The sequence below is a fragment of the Pseudophryne corroboree genome, chromosome 8, assembly GCF_028390025.1.
Source record: "Pseudophryne corroboree isolate aPseCor3 chromosome 8, aPseCor3.hap2, whole genome shotgun sequence".
In the NCBI taxonomy this organism is placed as follows: domain Eukaryota; kingdom Metazoa; phylum Chordata; class Amphibia; order Anura; family Myobatrachidae; genus Pseudophryne; species Pseudophryne corroboree.
Window position 1 is genome coordinate 404,305,718 of NC_086451.1, and position 27,238 is coordinate 404,332,955.

Consider the following 27,238-nt stretch of genomic DNA (forward strand, 5'->3'; position numbering starts at 1 on the left):
GCGAGGAAAAGGCTCAGAATTCCGAGCCCACCCGCTGGCGGTGATGCAGGGCAGTCTGGAGCGACTGCTGATGCTGACATCTGGTCCGGACTGAAGGACCTGACAACGATTACGGACATGTCGTCTACTGTCACTGCATATGATTCTCTCACCATTGAAAGAATGGTGGAGGATTATATGAGTGACCGCATCCAAGTAGGCACGTCACACAGTCCGTACTTATACTGGCTGGAAAAAGAGGCAATTTGGAGGCCCTTGCACAAACTGGCTTTATTCTACCTAAGTTGCCCTCCCACAAGTGTGTACTCCGAAAGAGTGTTTAGTGCCGCCGCTCACCTTGTCAGCAATCGGCGTACGAGGTTACATCCAGAAAATGTGGAGAAGATGATGTTCATTAAAATGAATTATAATCAATTCCTCCGTGGAGACATTGACCAGCAGCAATTGCCTCCACAAAGTACACAGGGAGCTGAGATGGTGGATTCCAGTGGGGACGAATTGATAATCTGTGAGGAGGGGGATGTACACGGTGATATATCGGAGGATGATGATGAGGTGGACATCTTGCCTCTGTAGAGCCAGTTTGTGCAAGGAGAGATTAATTGCTTCTTTTTTGGTGGGGGTCCAAACCAACCCGTCATTTCAGTCACAGTCGTGTGGCAGACCCTGTCACTGAAATGATGGGTTGGTTAAAGTGTGCATGTCCTGTTTATACAACATAAGGGTGGGTGGGAGGGCCCAAGGACAATTCCATCTTGCACCTCTTTTTTCTTTAATTTTTCTTTGCGTCATGTGCTGTTTGGGGAGGGTTTTTTGGAAGGGACATCCTGCGTGACACTGCAGTGCCACTCCTAGATGGGCCCGGTGTTTGTGTCGGCCACTAGGGTCGCTTATCTTACTCACACAGCTACCTCATTGCGCCTCTTTTTTTCTTTGCGTCATGTGCTGTTTGGGGAGGGTTTTTTGGAAGGGACATCCTGCGTGACACTGCAGTGCCACTCCTAGATGGGCCCGGTGTTTGTGTCGGCCACTAGGGTCGCTTATCTTACTCACACAGCTACCTCATTGCGCCTCTTTTTTTCTTTGCGTCATGTGCTGTTTGGGGAGGGTTTTTTGGAAGGGACATCCTGCGTGACACTGCAGTGACACTCCTAGATGGGCCCGGTGTTTGTGTCGGCCACTAGGGTCGCTTAGCTTAGTCATCCAGCGACCTAGGTGCAAATTTTAGGACTAAAAATAATATTGTGAGGTGTGAGGTATTCAGAATAGACTGAAAATGAGTGTAAATTATGGTTTTTGAGGTTAATAATACTTTGGGATCAAAATGACCCCCAAATTCTATGATTTAAGCTGTTTTTTAGTGTTTTTTGAAAAAAACACCCGAATCCAAAACACACCCGAATCCGACAAAAAAAATTCGGTTAGGTTTTGCCAAAACGCGGTCGAACCCAAAACACGGCCGCGGAACCGAACCCAAAACCAAAACACAAAACCCGAAAAATTTCCGGCGCTCATCTCTAGTATATAGCAGTGTTGCAAGTAAACCTATGTGCATGTACAGTTTATATATATATATATATATATATATATATACACACACAGGGCTCCCATGGGTGCACCTTGCCCTCTTACACTTGTGTAAAATCACAGGGGTTCATCTTAGTTTAATCAGCCCATCATTATACAGAGGGATTACACAGCCCACAATAGCATGCAGGGTAAACTTTTGCTGACCTTGTGATCCTCGGATGGGTAGATTGGCACCACAAGTCAAATATCTCCCGCTTTTGGCCAGCAACTGCATAGCCCGGGAAAAGGGGCCCCTTGCTGATTGGGTCCCCCAGGTTGCAGGGCAGAAGAACCCTGGGGTGGACTGTTGCCGGGGCCTAGGAACCAGTGACCACTGAGGATGGGGTGGTCTTAGGGAGCCCTGATCTTTAAGAGATGTACCACAGCACGGGAAAGGGGAGAAGCCCTGGAGAATGAAAGTGGATCGCTTATCTGGAGGGATTGTGGGAGCGGCCCTGTGGAGTGTAAGAGAAGGCTGACCTGCGGAGAGAAGAGTTTCACTCACTGGGAAGTTCGGTTTGTGGACAGGAACTTGGACGCTGGGAAAAGAAGGAGCTGCCCATGATAGTGCCTGCCCACTGGTGAAGTCAGAGGACCACCTGGAGGGAAGAGGCACCGGCTTCATGGAGTCTTCAGGTGAAGTCCAGCAAGGGAAGCCCAGCGGAGAAACAGGGAAAGGATTACAGGCACCACGCCGGACGACCCCGGACAGAGGACCTGCGGCGAGGACCCCTGGAGGCTTTGAAGAGGACTGCGCAGTCAGGAGAAGGAGAACCAGCCAGTAGAGGAGCGCCCACCGCCGTTGGAAGTAAAGAAGAAGACTCCTGCACCAGACTCTGATCAAGGGCACATCCCCGTTGCGGTGCTCTGCATCCCGGGTGGCGCCAAAGACAAGGAGCAGTCCAAGGTGGCAGAAGCGCCACAGCAGTGGGTGAGAACATTGTAAAGCCCTCCCGCTGCATAACTGCAATTGGGGCTCTTTAAAAAAAGGGGTTGGCTCCCCTATATCCCCTGTGCCCGGCCCAAATTAGTTAATTAAGGGAGTAGGCTCCCCTCATTACCACAGTGCCCTTCTTCACCTAGTTTATCTACCTTCCGCTGCAAAACTCTGCAAGAGTCACTATTGGGGTAGGCTCCTCACACCCCTGTGCCCCTGGCTCCATACTATTAAAATGGGGGTTGGCTCCCCTTATTCCTCTTTGCCCCAGCTTTATCCATTCCGCTGCACCACTCTGCAATGAGGAGCATCTAATAGGGGGTGGGCTCCCCTTCTGTGTAAAACAGGGATGTGCTCCCTTATTTAGGGCACCTCGGGCTACTTGTGTAGGGGTATGCTCCCCTTTAGTTTGGATACACTCAGCTTTATTTAAGTTGAAGAGGGGTCGGGCTACCTTCACACTTAACCCCTTAGGTAAGTACACATTTATACCCCGTGTAAGCTGAGGGTTATACAAAGTGATGCTAATGTAAGCTGTTTGATGCTAATGGTTATGTAATGATTTTGTTGTGTAAGCTAACTATGCTGGTGGTTTTATGCTGAGAGATTTATTAGTGGAATTGTGACCTTTCAACTTTTAATGTACAATGCAACAGTAATTGTCTTTAATGATACTACAGTTATGTGGAAATATTCAGCTGATGCTGCTTGGTTACTTGAAAAGAGGTGTGTCTTCTGCAAATGATATTGGTTATTGATTTTATTGATTGTTGATGCAAGCTCCACCCAGCAGTCTCCATTAAAACTTATATACCTGTATGCTTACAACTACAAAGGCGGATTTAATATTGACTGATCTTGCAAGCTCCGCCCAGCAGTATCTATAAAAACGCATACAACGGTGTGCTTTATTATTAAAAAGGCGGTTTTATTATTGACTATTTATGCAGGCTCCACCCAGCAGTGCCTTTTAAAGCTATTATACCCGTGTGCTTATTACTTCAAAGATGGGCTTATTATTATATGTGTTGTACAAGCTCTGCCCAGCAGTGCCTGTTAAAGCTATTATACAGTACCTGTGTGCTCATTACTACAAAGGCGGGTTATTATTGACTGTGTAAGGGCAAGTTCCGCCCAGCAGTGTCTCTTAAAGCTATTATACCTATGTGCTTATTTACTAGAGATGTGCACCGGAAATTTTTCGGGTTTTGTGTTTTGGTTTTGGGTTCGGTTCCGCGGCCGTGTTTTGGGTTCGAACGCGTTTTGGCAAAACCTCACCGAATTTTTTTTGTCGGATTCGGGTGTGTTTTGGATCCGGGTGTTTTTTAAAAAAAAACCTAAAAAACAGCTTAAATCATAGAATTTGGGGGTCATTTTGATCCCAAAGTATTATTAACCTCAAAAACCATAATTTCCACTCATTTTCAGTCTATTCTGAACACCTCACACCTCACAATATTATTTTTAGTCCTAAAATTTGCACCGAGGTCGCTGGATGACTAAGCTAAGCGACCCTAGTGGCCGACACAAACACCTGGCCCATCTAGGAGTGGCACTGCAGTGTCACGCAGGCTGGCCCTTCCAAAAAACACTCCCCAAACAGCACATGACGCAAAGAAAAAAAGAGGCGCAATGACGTAGCTGTGTGAGTAAGCTAAGCGACCCTAGTGGCCGACATAAACACCTGGCCCATCTAGGAGTGGCACTGCAGTGTCACGCAGGATGGCCCTTCCAAAAAACACTCCCCAAACAGCACATGACGCAAAGAAAAAAAGAGGCGCAATGAGGTAGCTGTGTGAGTAAGCTAAGCGACCCTAGTGGCCGACACAAACACCTGGCCCATCTAGGAGTGGCACTGCAGTGTCACGCAGGATGGCCCTTCAAAAAAACACTCCCCAAACAGCACATGACGCAAGGAAAAATTAAAGAAAAAAGAGGTGCAAGATGGAATTGTCCTTGGGCCCTCCCACCCACCCTTATATTGTATAAACAGGACATGCACACTTTAACCAACCCATCATTTCAGTGACAGGGTCTGCCACACGACTGTGACTGAAATGACGGGTTGGTTTGGACCCCCACCAAAAAAGAAGCAATTAATCTCTCCTTGCACAAACTGGCTCTACAGAGGCAAGATGTCCACCTCATCATCATCCTCCGATATATCACCGTGTACATCCCCCTCCTCACAGATTATCAATTCGTCCCCACTGGAATCCACCATCTCAGCTCCCTGTGTACTTTGTGGAGGCAATTGCTGCTGGTCAATGTCTCCACGGAGGAATTGATTATAATTCATTTTAATGAACATCATCTTCTCCACATTTTCTGGAAGTAACCTCGTACGCCGATTGCTGACAAGGTGAGCGGCGGCACTAAACACTCTTTCGGAGTACACACTTGTGGGAGGGCAACTTAGGTAGAATAAAGCCAGTTTGTGCAAGGGCCTCCAAATTGCCTCTTTTTCCTGCCAGTATAATTACGGACTGTCTGACGTGCCTACTTGGATGCGGTCACTCATATAATCCTCCACCATTCTTTCAATGGGGAGAGAATCATATGCAGTGCCAGTAGACGACATGTCCGTAATCGTTGGCAGGTCCTTCAGTCCGGACCAGATGTCAGCATCAGCAGTCGCTCCAGACTGCCCTGCATCACCGCCAGCGGGTGGGCTCGGAATTCTGAGCCTTTTCCTCGCACCCCCAGTTGCGGGAGAATGTGAAGGAGGAGATGTTGACAGGTAGCGTTCTGCTTGACTTGACAATTTTCTCACCAGCAGGTCTTTGAACCCCAGCAGACTTGTGTCTGCCGGAAAGAGAGATCCAAGGTAGGTTTTAAATCTAGGATCGAGCACGGTGGCCAAAATGTAGTGCTCTGATTTCAACAGATTGACCACCCGTGAATCCTTGTTAAGCGAATTAAGGGCTCCATCCACAAGTCCCACATGCCTAGCGGAATCGCTCTGTGTTAGCTCCTCCTTCAATGTCTCCAGCTTCTTCTGCAAAAGCCTGATGAGGGGAATGACCTGACTCAGGCTGGCAGTGTCTGAACTGACTTCACGTGTGGCAAGTTCAAAGGGCAGCAGAACCTTGCACAACGTTGAAATCATTCTCCACTGCGCTTGAGACAGGTGCATTCCACCTCCTATATCGTGCTCAATTGTATAGGCTTGAATGGCCTTTTGCTGCTCCTCCAACCTCTGAAGCATATATAGGGTTGAATTCCACCTCGTTACCACTTCTTGCTTCAGATGATGGCAGAGCAGGTTCAGGCGTTTTTGGTGGTGCTCCAGTCTTCTGTACGTGGTGCCTGTACGCCGAAAGTGTCCCGCAATTCTTCTGGCCACCGACAGCATCTCTTGCACGCCCCTCTCGTTTTTTAAATAATTCTGCACCACCAAATTCAAGGTATGTGCAAAACATGGGACGTGCTGGAATTTGCCCATATTTAATGCACACACAATATTGCTGGCGTTGTCCGATGCCACAAATCCACAGGAGAGTCCAATTGGGGTAAGCCATTCCGCGATGATCTTCCTCAGTTGCCGTAAGAGGTTTTCAGCTGTGTGCGTATTCTGGAAACCGGTGATACAAAGCGTAGCCTGCCTAGGAAAGAGTTGGCGTTTGCGAGATGCTGCTACTGGTGCCGCCGCTGCTGTTCTTGCGGCGGGAGTCCATACATCTACCCAGTGGGCTGTCACAGTCGTATAGTCCTGACCCTGCCCTGCTCCACTTGTCCACATGTCCGTGGTTAAGTGGACATTGGGTACAGCTGCATTTTTTAGGACACTGGTGACTCTTTTTCTGAGGTCTGTGTACATTTTCGGTATCGCCTGCCTAGAGAAATGGAACCTAGATGGTATTTGGTACCGGGGACACAGTACCTCCAACAAGTCTCTAGTTGCCTCTGCAGTAATGATGGATACCGGAACCACGTTTCTCACCACCCAGGATGCCAAGGCCTCAGTTATCCGCTTTGCAGCAGGATGACTGCTGTGATATTTCATCTTCCTCGCAAAGGACTGTTGGACAGTCAATTGCTTGGTGGAAGTAGTAAAAGTGGTCTAACGACTTCCCCTCTGGGATGACCATCGACTCCCAGCAGCAACAACAGCAGCGCCAGCAGCAGTAGGCGTTACACGCAAGGATGCATCGGAGGAATCCCAGGCAGGAGAGGACTCGTCAGAATTGCCAGTGACATGGCCTGCAGGACTATTGGCATTCCTGGGGAAGGAGGAAATTGACACTGAGGGAGTTGGTGGGGTGGTTTGCGTGAGCTTGGTTACAAGAGGAAGGGATTTACTGGTCAGTGGACTGCTTCCGCTGTCGCCCAAAGTTTTTGAACTTGTCACTGACTTATTATGAATGCGCTGCAGGTGACGTATAAGGGAGGATGTTCCGAGGTGGTTAACGTCCTTACCCCTACTTATTACAGCTTGACAAAGGCAACACACGGCTTGACAAATGTTGTCCGCATTTCTGTTGAAATACTTCCACACCGAAGAGCTGATTTTTTTGGTAATTTCACCAGGCATGTCAATGGCCATATTCCTCCCACGGACAACAGGTGTCTCCCCGGGTGCCTGACTTAAACAAACCACCTCACCATCAGAATCCTCCTTGTCAATTTCCTCCCCAGCGCCAGCAACACCCATATCCTCCTCATCCTGGTGTACTTCAACACTGACATCTTCAATCTGACTATCAGGAACTGGACTGCGGGTGCTCCTTCCAGCACTTGCAGGGGGCGTGCAAATGGTGGAAGGCGCATGCTCTTCACGTCCAGTGTTGGGAAGGTCAGGCATCGCAACCGACACAATTGGACTCTCCTTGTGGATTTGGGATTTCGAAGAACGCACAGTTCTTTGCTGTGCTTTTGCCAGCTTGAGTCTTTTCATTTTTCTAGCGAGAGGCTGAGTGCTTCCATCCTCATGTGAAGCTGAACCACTAGCCATGAACATAGGCCAGGGCCTCAGCCGTTCCTTGCCACTCCGTGTGGTAAATGGCATATTGGCAAGTTTACGCTTCTCCTCCGACAATTTTATTTTAGATTTTTGAGTCCTTTTTTTACTAATATTTGGTGTTTTGGATTTTACATGCTCTGTACTATGACATTGGGCATCGGCCTTGGCAGACGACGTTGCTGGCATTTCATCGTCTCGGCCATGACTAGTGGCAGCAGCTTCAGCACGAGGTGGAAGTCGATCTTGATCTTTCCCTATTTTTGGAACCTCAACATTTTTGTTCTCCATATTTTAATAGGCACAACTAAAAGGCACCTCAGGTAAACAATGGAGATGGATGGATACTAGTTTACTTATGGATGACGAGCGACTGCCGACACAGAGGTAGCTACAGCCGTGGACTACCGTACTGTGTCTGCTGCTAATATAGACTGGATGATAATGAGATAAAATTAAAATATATATATATATATATATCACACTAGTACTGCAGCCGGACAGGTATATATTATGTAATGACGGACCTGCTGGACACTGTCTGTCAGACTCAGCACTGCAGACTCCTAAAGTAAGCTACTAGTATCAAGAAGATAGAAAAAAAAAACCACGGGTAGGTGGTATACAATTATGGATGGACGAGCGACTGCCGACACAGAGGTAGCTACAGCTGTGGACTACCGTACTGTGTCTGCTGCTAATATAGACTGGATGATAATGAGATAAAATTAAAATATATATATATATATATATATATATTTATCACACTAGTACTGCAGCCGGACAGGTATTTATTATGTAATGACGGACCTGCTGGATACTGTCTGTCAGCACTGCAGACTCCTAAAGTAAGCTACTAGTATCAAGAAGATAGAAAAAAAAAAAACCACGGGTAGGTGGTATACAATTATGGATGGACAAGCGACTGCCGACACAGAGGTAGCTACAGCCGTGGACTACCGTACTGTGTCTGCTGCTAATATAGACTGGATGATAATGAGATAAAATTAAAATATATATATATCACACTAGTACTGCAGCCGGACAGGTATATATTATGTAATGACGGACCTGCTGGACACTGTCTGTCAGACTCAGCACTGCAGACTCCTAAAGTAAGCTACTAGTATCAAGAAGATAGAAAAAAAAAAACCACGGGTAGGTGGTATACAATTATGGATGGACAAGCGACTGCCGACACAGAGGTAGCTACAGCCGTGGACTACCGTACTGTGTCTGCTGCTAATATAGACTGGATGATAATGAGATAAAATTAAAATATATATATATCACACTAGTACTGCAGCCGGACAGGTATTTATTATGTAATGACGGACCTGCTGGATACTGTCTGTCAGCACTGCAGACTCCTAAAGTAAGCTACTAGTATCAAGAAGATAGAAAAAAAAAACCACGGGTAGGTGGTATACAATTATGGATGGACGAGCGACTGCCGACACAGAGGTAGCTACAGCCGTGGACTACCGTACTGTGTCTGCTGCTAATATAGACTGGATGATAATGAGATAAAATTAAAATATATATATATCACACTAGTACTGCAGCCGGACAGGTATTTATTATGTAATGACGGACCTGCTGGACACTGTCTGTCAGCACTGCAGACTCCTAAAGTAAGCTACTAGTATCAAGAAGATAGAAAAAAAAAACCACGGGTAGGTGGTATACAATTATGGATGGACGAGCGACTGCCGACACAGAGGTAGCTACAGCCGTGGACTACCGTACTGTGTCTGCTGCTAATATAGACTGGATGATAATGAGATAAAATTAAAATATATATATATCACACTAGTACTGCAGCCGGACAGGTATATATTATGTAATGACGGACCTGCTGGACACTGTCTGTCAGACTCAGCACTGCAGACTCCTAAAGTAAGCTACTAGTATCAAGAAGATAGAAAAAAAAAAACCACGGGTAGGTGGTATACAATTATGGATGGACGAGCGACTGCCGACACAGAGGTAGCTACAGCCGTGGACTACCGTACTGTGTCTGCTGCTAATATAGACTGGATGATAATGAGATAAAATTAAAATATATATATATATCACACTAGTACTGCAGCCGGACAGGTATATATTATGTAATGACGGACCTGCTGGACACTGTCTGCAGAATGCGTTTATAAAAACACCACACGACGAGTGTTTAACTTTTTCAGGCAGACAATCACAATATACTGGTGGTCAGCAGACAATCACAATACTGGTGGTCAGTGGTCACTGGTCAGTCACACTGGCAGTGGCACTCTGGCAGCAAAAGTGTGCACTGTACTTAAAATATGTACTCCTGCTATAACTGCTCCCCAGTCTCCCCCACAATTAAGCTGTGTGAGCAGTGAGCACTCAGCACAGTCAGATAATGATATACAGTATTACATATGATGCAGCACACTGGGCTGAGCACAGATATGGTATGTGACTGTGTCACACTGTGTATCGTTTTTTTTCAGGCAGAGAACGGATTAATTAAACTGGTGGTCACTGGTCACACTATCAGCAGCAAGTAGTACTCCTCCTAATAATATGCTCCCCAAAATTTGTGTCTCTCTCTAGTACTCTAGTCTAAACGGAGAGGACGCCAGCCACGTCCTCTCCCTATCAATCTCAATGCACGTGTGAAAATGGCGGCGACGCGCGGCTCCTTATATAGAATCCGAGTCTCGCGATAGAATCCGAGCCTCGCGAGAATCCGACAGCGGGATGATGACGTTCGGGCGCGCTCGGGTTAACCGAGCAAGGCGGGAAGATCCGAGTCGCTCGGCCCCGTGTAAAAAAACCTGAAGTTCGGGCGGGTTCGGATTCCGAGGAACCGAACCCGCTCATCACTATTATTTACTTCCAAGACGGAGTTATGATTGACTGTGTTATTTAAGGACAACACCAGCTTGCTTAACTGTCCCCACAACTCACCTGCCTATTGTTATTGCTGGTTATACAAGACTGTGCTATTATAAAGACAACGCCAGCTTGCTTACCTGTTCCTGCAACTCACCTTCCTTTTGCTATTGCTGGTTTTATGAGACTGTGCTATTATAAAGACAACACCAACTTGTTTACCCGTTCCTGCAATTCACCTGCTTATTTGTTATTGCTGTTTATATAAGACTGTGTTATGCTGAGACAACACCTGCTTATACCCAAGTTATCTTTCCTGTTGTGTATGTAAACAAAAAGTTCTCAACATAATTTTACATACTCTGTCAATGTTACCTTTGTTATTTTAATTGCTCCTAGTGTGTCATAATAAAATTGTGTTGCACCGGCTGCTGGTCATTCTGTGTCTGCTCAAGAAAGGGGAGTTTTACGCTTGCCTCTCTGTCACGGTGTGCTGATTACAACAAAATTCCTGAAGCTCGTCAGCTGCGGTTGGAGCACCAACACACCTTAGGACCAGTGTGTTACATCTGGAATCCGGTCTGAAGATCGACAGTGTCTAGGTCGACAATGTTTAGGTCGACCACTATAGGTCGACAGTCACTAGGTCGACATGGATGGAAGGTCGACAGGGTTTCTAGGTCGACATGTGCTAGGTCGACAGATCTAAAAGTCGACATGAGTTTTTCACATTTTTTTGGGGGGGGGGATTTTTTCATACTTAACGATCCACGTGGACTACGATTGGAACGGTAAAGTGTGCCGAGTGAAGCGGTAGCGGAGCGAAGGCACCATGCCCGAAGCATGGCGAGCGAAGCGAGCCATGCAAGGGGACGCGGTGCACTAATTTGAGATCCCGGTCACTCTACGAAGAAAACAACACCCACAAAAAAAAATCCTCATGTCGACCTTTAGACCTGTCGACCTAGCACATGTCGACCTAGAAACCCTGTCGACCTTCCATCCATGTCGACCTAGTGACTGTCGACCTATAGTGGTCGACCTAAACATTGTCGACCTAGACACTGTCGATTTGATGAACCACACTCGTTACATCTCTCTCTCTTTCTCTCTCTCTCTCCCTCCTCTGTCCCTTATTAACTGTGTCTGTAAAGCAAGTTTAGATGTCTCTCTCTCTCTCTCTCTCTCTCTCTCTCTCTCCCTCCCTCCTCTGCTCCTTAGCTGTGAATATTGTCATTAACTGAAGCTGCTGGTTGGGGTGTCAGTGCAGCTGGAGTAAGTAGCTGTCAGCAGCAGCTGTGATCAGCCGGGTCCCCAGCTCCAGAACTCTTACTGCAGCCTCTCGTGTGTCCCAGCTAATGCGTGGCATGTCACTGGCATTTTCCTCTCCTGAGTGCACCCAGCATTCCCCCGCTGGGCTGTTCTGGTTATTATTCTGGGTGCTCTCCCTTCCGGCAGTGCAGCATTGGCAGCTCCATCTCTCCCCAGCGTACCCCCTCTGACTACATGGTGCCTCAGCTTCCTCAGGCTTCCCTCAGCGGTGGGCAGACTGGCAGTGGTGTTAGGGTCCAGGCTTCTGTCATGGTGTCGGCTGGCAGCTCACAGCTCTCTAGTGGTCCTCCTCAGAAGCGCCGAGCTCCCTCTCACTACAGTGTGTGTCCTGGCGGTAACCCCGCCTATTTGCTCTGCCTCCCCGGCGGCATCCAGTCCATGGTCAGTCATCCTTCCAGCTCAGGGAGGTTTTGGCTTGGCTTCCCTAGGTCCTACTCCTTGCCTGCTCACCAGTTCTGCTGCCATCATCCGGTGAGCAAGAGGGAAGGTTGTTAACCCCCTCGGCATTACTGGGCCTGCTAGTGAAAAGGGTGGGCTCATTCAGGGAGAACTTAGTGGCCTTACCCAAGTTGTGTAGAGTTCAGTGGGTGATGGTGGCCTTATATACCTCTTTTGCTAGTCCAGATAGGGGGTGTCTAATTCAGGGTGTCAGGCAAATACCCGACTTTGATCAGCCATCCAATTAACCTTGTGGTACAACATTGAATTGTTAACTACTGGACAGCCTCACTTCTGGTTAGTGATAATCCCTCCTCACTGTGTTATACTATTGAATTGTTATTGGACAGCTTCCCTTCTGCTATGTTATACGCCCTCCTCAGTCGCTTGGTGCTTGTGTGGTTACCGTTTCTCTATTCATGTTTGTTGTCTGCATAACGTTATTGTCTGTCTAGTTTTGTGATTGCCATTATTATTCAGCTTACTAAATTATTTGTAGCTAATTCTCTTATTGCATGCAGCTCTACAATAAATTACTTAAAAAACCCAAGACTGCCCTATTATTAGAAATAGCACAAAACTTGGGTGGAGGCGTAGCCACAGTCAACAGAAAAATAAAATTGTGAGTGTAGTTTTGTTTACCACGTCCCATCTTACAGGTGAGCAAGTGTTACAATTATATAGGTAACATCTGTATAAAGCGGTTAACTGGTTATTGTGTAGTACAGTACTTTAACTAGAGATGTGCATGGACCCCTGTGTTTTGTTTTTTATTCAAAATCATTGTGTTTTGGTTATGGTTTTTTTGTTGTTATAGAAGTTGATGAAAACAGCTAAAATCATGTAATTTGGACCTGAAGTATTTTAATCATCATTTGACCAATTTTGACACCTGAAATTATGACAGAGGGACTTAGAAGCAATCCAAAACATGCAAGATCCATTTTTGAAAGCCGATATCAGAACTAGGTGAGAGGACCCGATCCAGTTCTCGTCTTAGCTCAAAACCCTGAAGTTCAGGTGCATTCTTTTTCTGCAAAAACTGAACTGCTCATCTCTAAATGTGACCCATAAGGCCAGTACTCACCAGCCGATGTCAGAGAGATGTGTGCTGAGCGAACCGCTCAGCACACATCTCTCCCGGCGCTCAGCACAGCGCGATCTGTGCTGAGCGTGCGGGGGGAGACGGGGGGGCCGCTCACTTCACCCAGCGGGTGAAGTGAGCGACACGCTAGATTGGCCTGCATGCAGGCCAATCTAGCAGCAGCGATAGCGATGCACGGGGCTGCGCATCGCTATCGCTGAGTGGGCTACACACGGAGCGATCGTGCTTAAAATCTAAGCAATCTAGTCAGATTGCTTAGAATATCGCTCCGTGAGTACCCCCCTATAGAAGCCAATCAAACCTAATCAGTCACAATATACATAAACACCACTTTTTATAAAAGTCCCATTACAAGATTTGTGATTGTAGCCTAAGCAACTGTATATATATCAAAGGTAGATTACACGGCAACAGCTTTCAACCATTGACATCTGTATTTTAGGCTAAATGCAATCTTCTTTTTTATAACAAAGATATAATTTCACTAAAGTGTACACAATATTTTCCCAGGGATCATAAAGCAAAAATTACTTTTAAACACATAGTACAGGAGATGCACATATACAGAAAGCAATAGAACAGTGAGAGCAAAGAAGATATATACAGTATACCAACTTGAAAGGCCAAGTTGTCCGAAATATATTAAGTGTAACATGTTTTAGAAAACAAAACATCACAATAATCTAATTGTATTGTATTTTTTTTTTTTCAAGTTATTCAGCTTTTGAAGTAATATGCTCATGAAATATTGGAACAGAAAATACATTTTGTTGTTATAGTGTTAAGAACATCAGTATTCTTAAAGTACAGTCATTGCTATTTGGTTGTGGTGTGCTGTTTATACCCTTTGTGTCACTGGGTGTAATATACAGTAAACACTTGTTCAGCGAGGGACAACAAACATCTCATAGGGCATAGGTCGAGAAGCATTGGACTTTGGTTCTGGTGTTATGCTTATGTTATTAATGTCCACTGTGGTCTTCAATGTAAACTTTTGCAGTATAGTGGTGAAGAAGAGGAAGAGTTCCATCCGAGCCAGACCCTCCCCCATACACATGCGTTTTCCTAGAAAGACAAAAAGAAATATTGGTTGTAATACAGACTCAGATGATGTAAATGGTCATTTAAAAGTAGACTTTTAGCAGGGGCGTTACTTACTCCAGTGACACCCGCTGCAGCACTGCAAAGGCGTGCTGCGAAAGAGGGGCGTGGTTTATAACAGGGGTGTTGCTTAGTGGAAGGGACATGACTTCAAGTTACGACCCATGTTTTTCATCGCTATAGGTGTCTTGGAGATGCAGACTGCCCCAAGGAGACTGTGTGCCTTCACGTCCCGGCTCCTACACTGTGACAGGAGCCAGGTGCTGCATGTAATGTTACAGTGCAGCACTCGGTTCCTGTCACTGTTCAGGAGTCAATATTTTGGTGTCACCTCTTGGTCGGTGACACAAGGGTGCGGCCCACACACCCCGTACCCATTTGTGATGCCACAGCTTTTAGGATTATTTTTATGAAACTTAGTAAAAATGGTCTGTTCTTTACAAATGTCTATACTGTATTCACTGTATACCACTTGCTTTTCTAATGTAGAGTAAAAAGTAAACACTGCTTTACAACTGGATAACAATATACAATACTAGCTGAATACCCGTGCTTCGCTACGGGATGAGGATGGTAAATTAGAATTATAGATTCTTATATAATGCAACATATTATGCATCTCCTGATATACTCTGTGCTGCTAGGGGACCCTTCTACTTCCACTATATAACTCTCAGTGTGTGGGTTCGTGCTACCTCCATTCCCCTCCTCACATCATGTCACTGGCCCTGTCACATGCAGCCCTGTCCTGACTGACATATCATGCATCTCCTAATATACTCTGTGCTGCTGGGAACCCTGCTCCTCCCACTATATAACTCTCAGTGTGTGTCTTCATGCTACCTCCATTCTCCTCCTCACATCATGTCACTGCCTCTGTCACATGCAGCCCTGTCCTGACTGACATATCATGCATCTCCTAATATACTCTGTGCTGCTGGGAACCCTGCTCCTCCCACTATATAACTCTCAGTGTATGGGTTCGTGCTACCTCCATTCTCCTCCTCACATCATGTCACTGCCACTGTCACATGCAGCCCTGTCCTGACTGACATATCATGCATCTCCTAATATACTCTGTGCTGCTGGGAACCCTGCTCCTCCCACTATATAACTCTCAGTGTGTGTCTTCATGCTACCTCCATTCTCCTCCTCACATCATGTCACTGCCCCTGTCACATGCAGCCCTGTCCTGACTGACATATCATGCATCTCCTAATATACTCTGTGCTGCTGGGAACCCTGCTCCTCCCACTATATAACTCTCAGTGTGTGTCTTCATGCTACCTCCATTCCCCTCCTCTCATCATGTCACTGCCACTGTCACATGCAGCCCTGTCGTCACTGACATATCATGCATGTCCTGATATAGTCTGTGCTGCTGCCTCACCCCTAGGGGTGCTTGGGGTGTGTTACCTCCACAGTGTTTGTTCCCAGATTGTAAGTCATATGTGTACCAAGTTTGGGGTAAATTGCTCTATGCATTCCAGAGTTATGCTGTCTGCTGAAATACTCTGTGCTGCTTCCTCACCCCTAGGGGTGTCTTACCTCCACAGTGTTTGTTCCCAGATTTTAAGTCATATGTGTAGCAATTACTGTGTCAATTGCTGCAGCCATTCCGGAGTTATGGTGTCTCCTGTTATACTCTGTGCTGCTGTCCCACCCCTAGGGGTGCTAGGGGTGTGTTACCTACACAGTTTTTGTAAGTCATATGTGTACCAAGTTTGGTGTAAATTGCTGCAGGCATTCTGGAGTTATGCTGTAACATACATATACACATACATCTATACATACATACATACATACATACATACATACATACATCAATTTTCTGTGATTTCAGTGGATGGACAGTGACATTTCTAAAACCATTCCTAAGCAAGCACCTGGGACCTAAGGAGAAGCTCTCTGGCAAGTTTCAAGATTGTAGGCCTTGTGCTTTAAGAGATTTTGTGATGAGTTAATCAGTGAGTGAATATCCTTTTTTACCTTTTATATATATATAGATGTGTAGAATTTGTTTTGCTTTAATACGCATTAAACCTATGAAACAGCAGGGGTAGGGGCTATGCACACTATTCCAGCCTCTCTGGAATAGTCAGCCCCCCACACACGATGGCGTGGCTAAGCACCCTTGTGCAGAATATACAGAGGGGTCATTGTATTCAAAATAGGATCTGGCCACTCCCCCACATTCTTTGGTACACCCCATAAGTGCCAACACCTGAAATGTCTCCTGGTGGCTCTGCATAAGTCATAGGAATGATTGTACTTTATTTCCAGCCATTTACAAGTATAGCTTCATAACTGCTGATAAACATATCTGTGTACCTACCTATAATGCTCATAAATATGCCATTTGTACTGAGGTAACTGTGTTTCTATAAAAGGAAAATGTATCATCTGATACCTTCATGCCATATGCACACCCAGGTCTGCCATCAGAAGGTCATACTTAGTTCTAATGAACAGAGCCCAGACTGACATGTGGTCCTATTATAAACAATGATCCCAGTCATAGGGGGGTATCCAATTAGAGGTCAAACAACATCAGTGCGAAAAAGTGATGTTTTTCAAATTTTTCTGATGTTTCACCGATATTTTTTTACAAGCTATCCAGTTTGGATTTCCCGTAAAAAAAAATAGCTTACCATCCAAAAACACACTGGTTCCATAAAACCTGTGTGTTTTTGGTAGAAACAGACGGAGCTAATTAGATAGCCGTCCCCCCAGCCCCCCCCCCGGGCGGGACAATTAGCCATGGTAAATTACCACGGCTAATGGGATATCCCCCATAAACTGCTTATTCTTAGGCAGACATCTGTCTTTGATCAAGAAGCAATTCCCAGATCAGATTATTGATGCAGGCTGTTAGATTATAAGAAGGAGCAACATGATTGTAAACCAGATTAATATTAGGGCATGTGGTTTGCATACCCTGGATCCCACTCTTTCAGGGAGCTTCAGTCTAGCCCACCCCTACTTCTTTTTTTCTCTCTGTACCAAACCCCAGCTTTCTTCCTCACTCCAGCCCCTCCGCTTGCTACTTTTGGCTGCCCTATTTACATATTAATAAAGGTACTCAGAAGTTCCCCAGCTGTAACTGTGCCCCTTTCCCAAACTGTGCCTCTTCCCCCTTTCCCATCTGTCCTTCTGTCCTCTTCACAAATCTCCAACATGGTGAGCCATGCATTTTTACTAGAGATGAGCGCCTGAAATTTTTCGGGTTTTGTGTTTTGGTTTTGGGTTCGGTTCCGCGGACGTGTTTTGGGTTCGACCGCGTTTTGGCAAAACCTCACCGATTTTTTTTTGTCGGATTCGGGTGTGTTTTGGATTCGGGTATTTTTTTCAAAAAACACTAAAAAACAGCTTAAATCATAGAATTTGGGGGTCATTTTGATCCCAAAGTATTATTAACCTCAAAAACCATAATTTACACTCATTTTCAGTCTATTCTGAACACCTCACACCTCACAATATTATTTTTAGTCCTAAAATTTGCACCGAGGTCGCTGTGTGAGTAAGATAAGCGACCCTAGTGGCCGACACAAACACCGTGCCCATCTAGGAGTGGCACTGCAGTGTCACGCAGGATGTTCCTTCCAAAAAACCCTCCCCAAACAGCACATGACGCAAAGAAAAAAAGAGGCGCAACGAGGTAGCTGTGTGAGTAAGATAAGCGACCCTAGTGGCCGACACAAACACCGTGCCCATCTAGGAGTGGCACTGCAGTGTCACGCAGGATGTCCCTTCCAAAAAACCCTCCCCAAACAGCACATGGCGCAAAGAAAAAAAGAGGCGCAATGAGGTAGCTGACTGTGTGAGTAAGATTAGCGACCCTAGTGGCCGACACAAACACCGTGCCCATCTAGGAGTGGCACTGCAGTGTCACGCAGGATGTCCCTTCCAAAAAACCCTCCCCAAACAGCACATGACGCAAAGAAAAAAAGAGGCGCAATGAGGTAGCTGTGTGAGTAAGATAAGCGACCCTAGTGGCCGACACAAACACCGGGCCCATCTAGGAGTGGCACTGCAGTGTCAAGCAGGATGTCCCTTCCAAAAAACCCTCCCCAAACAGCACATGACGCAAAGAAAAAAAGAGGCGCAATGAGGTAGCTGTGTGAGTAAGATAAGCGACCCTAGTGGCCGACACAAACACCGTGCCCATCTAGGAGTGGCACTGCAGTGTCACGCAGGATGTCCCTTCCAAAAAACCCTCCCCAAACAGCACATGGCGCAAAGAAAAAAAGAGGCGCAATGAGGTAGCTGACTGTGTGAGTAAGATTAGCGACCCTAGTGGCCGACACAAACACCGTGCCCATCTAGGAGTGGCACTGCAGTGTCACGCAGGATGTCCCTTCCAAAAAACCCTCCCCAAACAGCACATGACGCAAAGAAAAAAAGAGGCGCAATGAGGTAGCTGTGTGAGTAAGATAAGCGACCCTAGTGGCCAACACAAACACCGGGCCCATCTAGGAGTGGCACTGCAGTGTCACGCAGGATGTCCCTTCCAAAAAACCCTCCCCAAACAGCACATGACGCAAAGAAAAATAAAAGAAAAAAGAGGTGCAAGATGGAATTGTCCTTGGGCCCTTCCCACCCACCCTTATGTTGTATAAACAGGACATGCACACTTTAACCAACCCATCATTTCAGTGACAGGGTCTGCCACACGACTGTGACTGAAATGACGGGTTGGTTTGGACCCCCACCAAAAAAGAAGCAATTAATCTCTCCTTGCACAAACTGGCTCTACAGAGGCAAGATGTCCACCTCATCATCATCCTCCGATATATCACCGTGTTGTACATCCCCCTCCTCACAGATTATCAATTTGTCCCCACTGGAATCCACCATGTCAGCTCCCTGTGTACTTTGTGGAGGCAATTGCTGCTGGTCAATGTCTCCGCGGAGGAATTGATTATAATTCATTTTAATGAACATCATCTTCTCCACATTTTCTGGATGTAACCTCGTACGCCGATTGCTGACAAGGTGAGCGGCGGCACTAAACACTCTTTCGGAGTACACACTTGTGGGAGGGCAACTTAGGTAGAATAAAGCCAGTTTGTGCAAGGGCCTCCAAATTGCCTCTTTTTCCTGCCAGTATAAGTACGGACTGTGTGACGTGCCTACTTGGATGCGGTCACTCATATAATCCTCCACCATTCTATCAATGGTGAGAGAATCATATGCAGTGACAGTAGACGACATGTCCGTAATGGTTGTCAGGTCCTTCAGTCCGGACCAGATGTCAGCATCAGCAGTCGCTCCAGACTGCCCTGCATCACCGCCAGCGGGTGGGCTCGGAATTCTGAGCCTTTTCCTCGCACCCCCAGTTGCGGGAGAATGTGAAGGAGGAGATGTTGACAGGTCGCGTTCCGCTTGACTTGACAATTTTCTCACCAGCAGGTCTTTGAAACCCAGCAGACTTGTGTGCGCCGGAAAGAGAGATCCAAGGTAGGTTTTAAATCTAGGATCGAGCACGGTGGCCAAAATGTAGTGCTCTGATTTCAACAGATTGACCACCCGTGAATCCTTGTTAAGCGAATTAAGGGCTCCATCCACAAGTCCCACATGCCTAGCGGAATCGCTCTGTCTTAGCTCCTCCTTCAATGTCTCCAGCTTCTTCTGCAAAAGCCTGATGAGGGGAATGACCTGACTCAGGCTGGCAGTGTCTGAACTGACTTCACGTGTGGCAAGTTCAAAGGGCATCAGAACCTTGCACAACGTTGAAATCATTCTCCACTGCGCTTGAGACAGGTGCATTCCACCTCCTATATCGTGCTCAGTTGTATAGGCTTGAATGGCCTTTTGCTGCTCCTCCAACCTCTGAAGCATATAGAGGGTTGAATTCCACCTCGTTACCACCTCCTGCTTCAGATGATGGCAGGGCAGGTTCAGGCGTTTTTGGTGGTGCTCCAGTCTTCTGTACGTGCTGCCTGTACGCCGAAAGTGTCCCGCAATTTTTCTGGCCACCGCCAGCATCTCTTGCACGCCCCTGTCGTTTTTTAAAAAATTCTGCACCACCAAATTCAAGGTATGTGCAAAACATGGGACGTGCTGGAATTTGCCCAGATTTAATGCACGCACAATATTGCTGGCGTTGTCCGATGCCACAAATCCACAGGAGAGTCCAATTGGGGTAAGCCATTCCGCGATGATCTTCCTCAGTTGCCGTAAGAGGTTTTCAGCTGTGTGCGTATTCTGGAAACCGGTGATACAAAGCGTAGCCTGCCTAGGAAAGAGTTGGCGTTTGCGAGATGCTGCTACTGGTGCCGCCGCTGCTGTTCTTGCGGCGGGAGTCCATACATCTACCCAGTGGGCTGTCACAGTCATATAGTCCTGACCCTGCCCTGCTCCACTTGTCCACATGTCCGTGGTTAAGTGGACATTGGGTACAACTGAATTTTTTAGGACACTGGTGAGTCTTTTTCTGAGGTCCGTGTACATTTTCGGTATCGCCTGCCTAGAGAAGTGGAACCTAGATGGTATTTGGTAACGGGGGCACACTGCCTCAATAAAATGTCTAGTTCCCTGTGAACTAACTGCGGATACCGGACGCACGTCTAACACCAACATAGTTGTCAAGGCCTCAGTTATCCGCTTTGCAGCAGGATGACTGCAGTGATATTTCATCTTCCTCGCAAAGGACTGTTGAACAGTCAATTGCTTACTGGAAGTAGTACAAGCGGGCTTACGACTTCCCCTCTGGGATGACCATCGACTCCCAGCAGCAACAACAGCAGCGCCAGCAGCAGTAGGCGTTACACGCAAGGATGCATCGGAGGAATCCCAGGCAGGAGAGGAATCGTCAGAATTGCCAGTGACATGGCCTGCAGGACTATTGGCATTCCTGGGGAAGGAGGAAATTGACACTGAGGGAGTTGGTGGGGTGGTTTGCGTGAGCTTGGTTACAAGAGGAAGGTATTTACTGGTCAGTGGACTGCTTCCGCTGTCGGCCCAAGTTTTTGAACTTGTCACTGACTTATTATGAATGCGCTGCAGGTGACGTATAAGGGAGGATGTTCCGAGGTGGTTAACGTCCTTACCCCTACTTATTACAGCTTGACAAAGGGAACACACGGCTTGACACCTGTTGTCCGCATTTCTGGTGAAATACTTCCACACCGAAGAGCTGATTTTTTTGGTATTTTCACCAGGCATGTCAACGGCCATATTCCTCCCACGGACAACAGGTGTCTCCCCGGGTGCCTGACTTAAACAAACCACCTCACCATCAGAATCCTCCTGGTCAATTTCCTCCCCAGCGCCAGCAACACCCATATCCTCCTCATCCTGGTGTACTTCAACACTGACATCTTCAATCTGACTATCAGGAACTGGACTGCGGGTGCTCCTTCCAGCACTTGCGGGGGGCGTGCAAATGGTGGAAGGCGCATGCTCTTCACGTCCAGTGTTGGGAAGGTCAGGCATCGCAACCGACACAATTGGACTCTCCTTGTGGATTTGGGATTTCGAAGAATGCACAGTTCTTTGCTGTGCTGCTTTTGCCAGCTTGAGTCTTTTAATTTTTCTAGCGAGAGGCTGAGTGCTTCCATCCTCATGTGAAGCTGAACCACTAGCCATGAACATAGGCCAGGGCCTCAGCCGTTCCTTGCCACTCCGTGTGGTAAATGGCATATTGGCAAGTTTACGCTTCTCCTCCGACAATTTTATTTTAGGTTTTGGAGTCCTTTTTTTTCTGATATTTGGTGTTTTGGATTTGACATGCTCTGTACTATGACATTGGGCATCGGCCTTGGCAGACGACGTTGCTGGCATTTCATCGTCTCGGCCATGACTAGTGGCAGCAGCTTCAGCACGAGGTGGAAGTGGATCTTGATCTTTCCCTAATTTTGGAACCTCAACATTTTTGTTCTCCATATTTTATAGGCAGAACTAAAAGGCACCTCAGGTAAACAATGGAGATGGATGGATTGGATACTAGTATACAATTATGGACGGACTGCCACGGTTAGGTGGTATAAAAAAACCACGGTTAGGTGGTATATAATACAATTATGGATGGACGGACTGCCTGCCGAGTGCCGACACAGAGGTAGCCACAGCCGTGAACTACCGCACTGTACACTGGTTGATAAAGAGATAGTAGTATACTCGTAACAACTAGTATGACGACGGTATAAAGAAAGAAAAAAAAACCACGGTTAGGTGGTATATAATACAATTATGGATGGACGGACTGCCTGCCGAGTTCCGACACAGAGGTAGCCACAGCCGTGAACTACCGCACTGTACACTGGTTGATAAAGAGATAGTAGTATACTCGTAACTAGTATGACGACGGTATAAAGAAAGAAAAAAAAACCACGGTTAGGTGGTATATAATACAATTATGGATGGACGGACTGCCTGCCGAGTGCCGACACAGAGGTAGCCACAGCCGTGAACTACCGCACTGTACACTGGTTGATAAAGAGATAGTAGTATACTCGTAACAACTAGTATGACGACGGTATAAAGAAAGAAAAAAAAAACACGGTTAGGTGGTATATAATACAATTATGGATGGACGGACTGCCTGCCGAGTTCCGACACAGAGGTAGCCACAGCCGTGAACTACCGCACTGTACACTGGTTGATAAAGAGATAGTAGTATACTCGTAACAACTAGTATGACGACGGTATAAAGAAAGAAAAAAAAACCACGGTTAGGTGGTATATAATACAATTATGGATGGACGGACTGCCTGCCGAGTTCCGACACAGAGGTAGCCACAGCCGTGAACTACCGCACTGTACACTGGTTGATAAAGAGATAGTAGTATACTCGTAACTAGTATGACAACGGTATAAAGAAAGAAAAAAAAACCACGGTTAGGTGGTATATAATACAATTATGGATGGACGGACTGCCTGCCGAGTGCCGACACAGAGGTAGCCACAGCCGTGAACTACCGCACTGTACACTGGTTGATAAAGAGATAGTAGTATACTCGTAACAACTAGTATGACGACGGTATAAAGAAAGAAAAAAAAACCACGGTTAGGTGGTATATAATACAATTATGGATGGACGGACTGCCTGCCGAGTTCCGACACAGAGGTAGCCACAGCCGTGAACTACCGCACTGTACACTGGTTGATAAAGAGATAGTAGTATACTCGTAACAACTAGTATGACGACGGTATAAAGAAAGAAAGAAAAACCACGGTTAGGTGGTATATAATACAATTATGGATGGACGGACTGCCTGCCGAGTGCCGACACAGAGGTAGCCACAGCCGTGAACTACCGCACTGTACACTGGTTGATAAAGAGATAGTAGTATACTCGTAACAACTAGTATGACGACGGTATAAAGAAAGAAAAAAAAACCACGGTTAGGTGGTATATAATACAATTATGGATGGACGGACTGCCTGCCGAGTTCCGACACAGAGGTAGCCACAGCCGTGAACTACCGCACTGTACACTGGTTGATAAAGAGATAGTAGTATACTCGTAACAACTAGTATGACGACGGTATAAAGAAAGAAAAAAAAACCACGGTTAGGTGGTATATAATACAATTATGGATGGACGGACTGCCTGCCGAGTTCCGACACAGAGGTAGCCACAGCCATGAACTACCGCACTGTACACTGGTTGATAAAGAGATAGTAGTATACTCGTAACTAGTATGACGACGGTATAAAGAAAGAAAAAAAAACCACGGTTAGGTGGTATATAATACAATTATGGATGGACGGACTGCCTGCCGAGTTCCGACACAGAGGTAGCCACAGCCGTGAACTACCGCACTGTACACTGGTTGATAAAGAGATAGTAGTATACTCGTAACTAGTATGACGACGGTATAAAGAAAGAAAAAAAAACCACGGTTAGGTGGTATATAATACAATTATGGATGGACGGACTGCCTGCCGAGTGCCGACACAGAGGTAGCCACAGCCGTGAACTACCGCACTGTACACTGGTTGATAAAGAGATAGTAGTATACTCGTAACAACTAGTATGACGACGGTATAAAGAAAGAAAAAAAAACCACAGTTAGGTGGTATATAATACAATTATTAATGGACGGACTGCCTGCCGAGTTCCGACACAGAGGTAGCCACAGCCGTGAACTACCGCACTGTACACTGGTTGATAAAGAGATAGTAGTATACTCGTAACTAGTATGACGACGGTATAAAGAAAGAAAAAAAAACCACGGTTAGGTGGTATATAATACAATTATGGATGGACGGACTGCCTGCCGAGTGCCGACACAGAGGTAGCCACAGCCGTGAACTACCGCACTGTACACTGGTTGATAAAGAGATAGTAGTATACTCGTAACAACTAGTATGACGACGGTATAAAGAAAGAAAAAAAAAACACGGTTAGGTGGTATATAATACAATTATGGATGGACGGACTGCCTGCCGAGTGCCGACACAGAGGTAGCCACAGCCGTGAACTACCGCACTGTACACTGGTTGATAAAGAGATAGTAGTATACTCGTAACAACTAGTATGACGACGGTATAAAGAAAGAAAAAAAAACCACGGTTAGGTGGTATATAATACAATTATGGATGGATGGACTGCCTGCCGAGTTCCGACACAGAGGTAGCCACAGCCGTGAACTACCGCACTGTACACTGGTTGATAAAGAGATAGTAGTATACTCGTAACAACTAGTATGACGACGGTATAAAGAAAGAAAAAAAAACCACGGTTAGGTGGTATATAATACAATTATGGATGGACGGACTGCCTGCCGAGTTCCGTCACAGAGGTAGCCACAGCCGTGAACTACCGCACTGTACACTGGTTGATAAAGAGATAGTAGTATACTCGTAACTAGTATGACGACGGTATAAAGAAAGAAAAAAAAACCACGGTTAGGTGGTATATAATACAATTATGGATGGACGGACTGCCTGCCGAGTGCCGACACAGAGGTAGCCACAGCCGTGAACTACCGCACTGTACACTGGTTGATAAAGAGATAGTAGTATACTCGTAACAACTAGTATGACGACGGTATAAAGAAAGAAAAAAAAACCACGGTTAGGTGGTATATAATACAATTATGGATGGACGGACTGCCTGCCGAGTGCCGACACAGAGGTAGCCACAGCCGTGAACTACCGCACTGTACTGTGTCTGCTGCTAATATAGACTGGTTGATAAAGAGATAGTATACAATACTACTAATATTATATATACTGGTGGTCAGGTCACTGGTCACTAGTCACACTGGCAGTGGCACTCCTGCAGCAAAAGTGTGCACTGTTTAATTTTAATATAATATTATTATCATGTACTCCTGGCTCCTGCTATAACAACCTGCAGTGCTCCCCAGTCTCCCCCACAATTATAAGCTTTATATACATTGATGTGCAGCACACTGGGCTGAGCAGTGCACACAGACTGAGTCACTGTGTGTATCGTTTTTTTCAGGCAGAGAACGGATATATTAAATAAAACAAACAACTGCACTGTCTCTGGTGGTCACTGGTCACTGTGGTCGTCAGTCACTAAACTCTGTCTGCACTCTCTTCTACAGTATCACAGCAATCTCTCTCTCTCTCTCTCAACCCTAATCTAAATGGAGAGGATGCCAGCCACGTCCTCTCCCTATCAATCTCAATGCACGTGTGAAAATGGCGGCGACGCGCGGCTCCTTATATAGAATCCGAGTCTCGCGAGAATCCGACAGCGTCATGATGACGTTCGGGCGCGCTCGGGTTAACCGAGCAAGGCGGGAAGATCCGAGTCGCTCGGACCCGTGAAAAAAAAGGTGAAGTTCGTGCGGGTTCGGATTCAAAGAAACTGAACCCGCTCATCTCTAATTTTTACTCCATTTTTCTTATTAATTGTGACATGATATATTATACATAATATTGTAATATGATATTTAGTTTATTTGTTGTAGATAGATAGATAGATAGATAGATAGATAGATAGATAGATAGATAGATTTCTATAAATGAGTCATGAGACATCAAAATAAGTATAACCATAATATACTCACATTTTCACTAGTTCACTCAATTAATATACAATACATAATTTTTGTACCTGCAGAAAATGGCATGAATGCATCATTCTTCTTAAAGCCACCATTCTCATCAAGAAAGTGTCCAGGATCACACTTCTTTGGGTTTTTGAACTGTTTGGGGTCTTTCAGGACAGAGGTAAGGACTGGAAACACCATTGTTCCCTAAAAGTATTATTTTTCTTATTAGATTTTAAAAAAATACAGAAACCATAAACATAATATAGAGGTTTAGATTCGCATGAAATACAGAAACCACGGATATTCTACAAAGGTGTTGTAGCCATTTTAGAACATCAGTTCAAAGGAGTATTCATCCTATCCATGAAGGATCCAGGTGAAGCAGCCATTTTAGGCACACTACATAGGATTGCACAGAACAGGCACAATAGAGGAGATAAAAACACTAAGGCTATATTTATCAACATTTTTTCATTACTTAAATAATGTGGAAATGGTTGTTTTACACACTATATTCACATTATTTTAGTATCACTTAAATGTATAAAAGCACTTTTGGAGTTTTCATAAAAATCTCTTCCAGGCCCTTCAAATTGCATTTTTCTAGTTATCAGATCGCATTTTCAATGCTTTTAATGGGAAAGGCAATTTTGTTAAATTTACAAATGTTAATGTAAAAAAATAGCAGAGGAGCTTGTGATAGTAATGTCATTTTCAGATGGCATTATGCAGGCTTCCAACCTTTTGCCCTCATTCTGTTCTGCATTACCTGCATGCTGACAGGCATATCAGAGCCCAGAGTCAGAATCTGTGACCAACTTCTGCGTTTAAATAGACCACAGGCTGATCACAAAGTAATAAAATAGGTTTAGAATAGACAATAAATAGAAATAAGTATCAGTTCCCAAAGACTAGTGATCTGTGAGCTCCTTTAGTGACCTGTTCAGCTGAAC

The 27,238-nt window shown here is 45.7% G+C and overlaps 1 protein-coding gene across 1 annotated transcript in view; it reads right to left on the reverse strand.

Annotated features, from left to right (window-relative positions):
* Positions 1–12,945: 12,945 nt before the first annotated feature.
* LOC134949319 (cytochrome P450 2C23-like) overlaps positions 12,946–27,238 on the reverse strand; it is a 79,303-nt gene continuing 65,010 nt past the window's right edge. Inside the window, exons 8-9 of the mRNA XM_063937815.1 lie at positions 26,348–26,489; positions 12,946–14,271 (exon numbers count right to left, since the gene is read on the reverse strand). Of these exons, the coding sequence (XP_063793885.1) occupies positions 14,090–14,271; positions 26,348–26,489 (324 nt within the window). The 3' untranslated portion in view covers positions 12,946–14,089. The remainder of the gene's footprint in view (positions 14,272–26,347; positions 26,490–27,238) is intronic.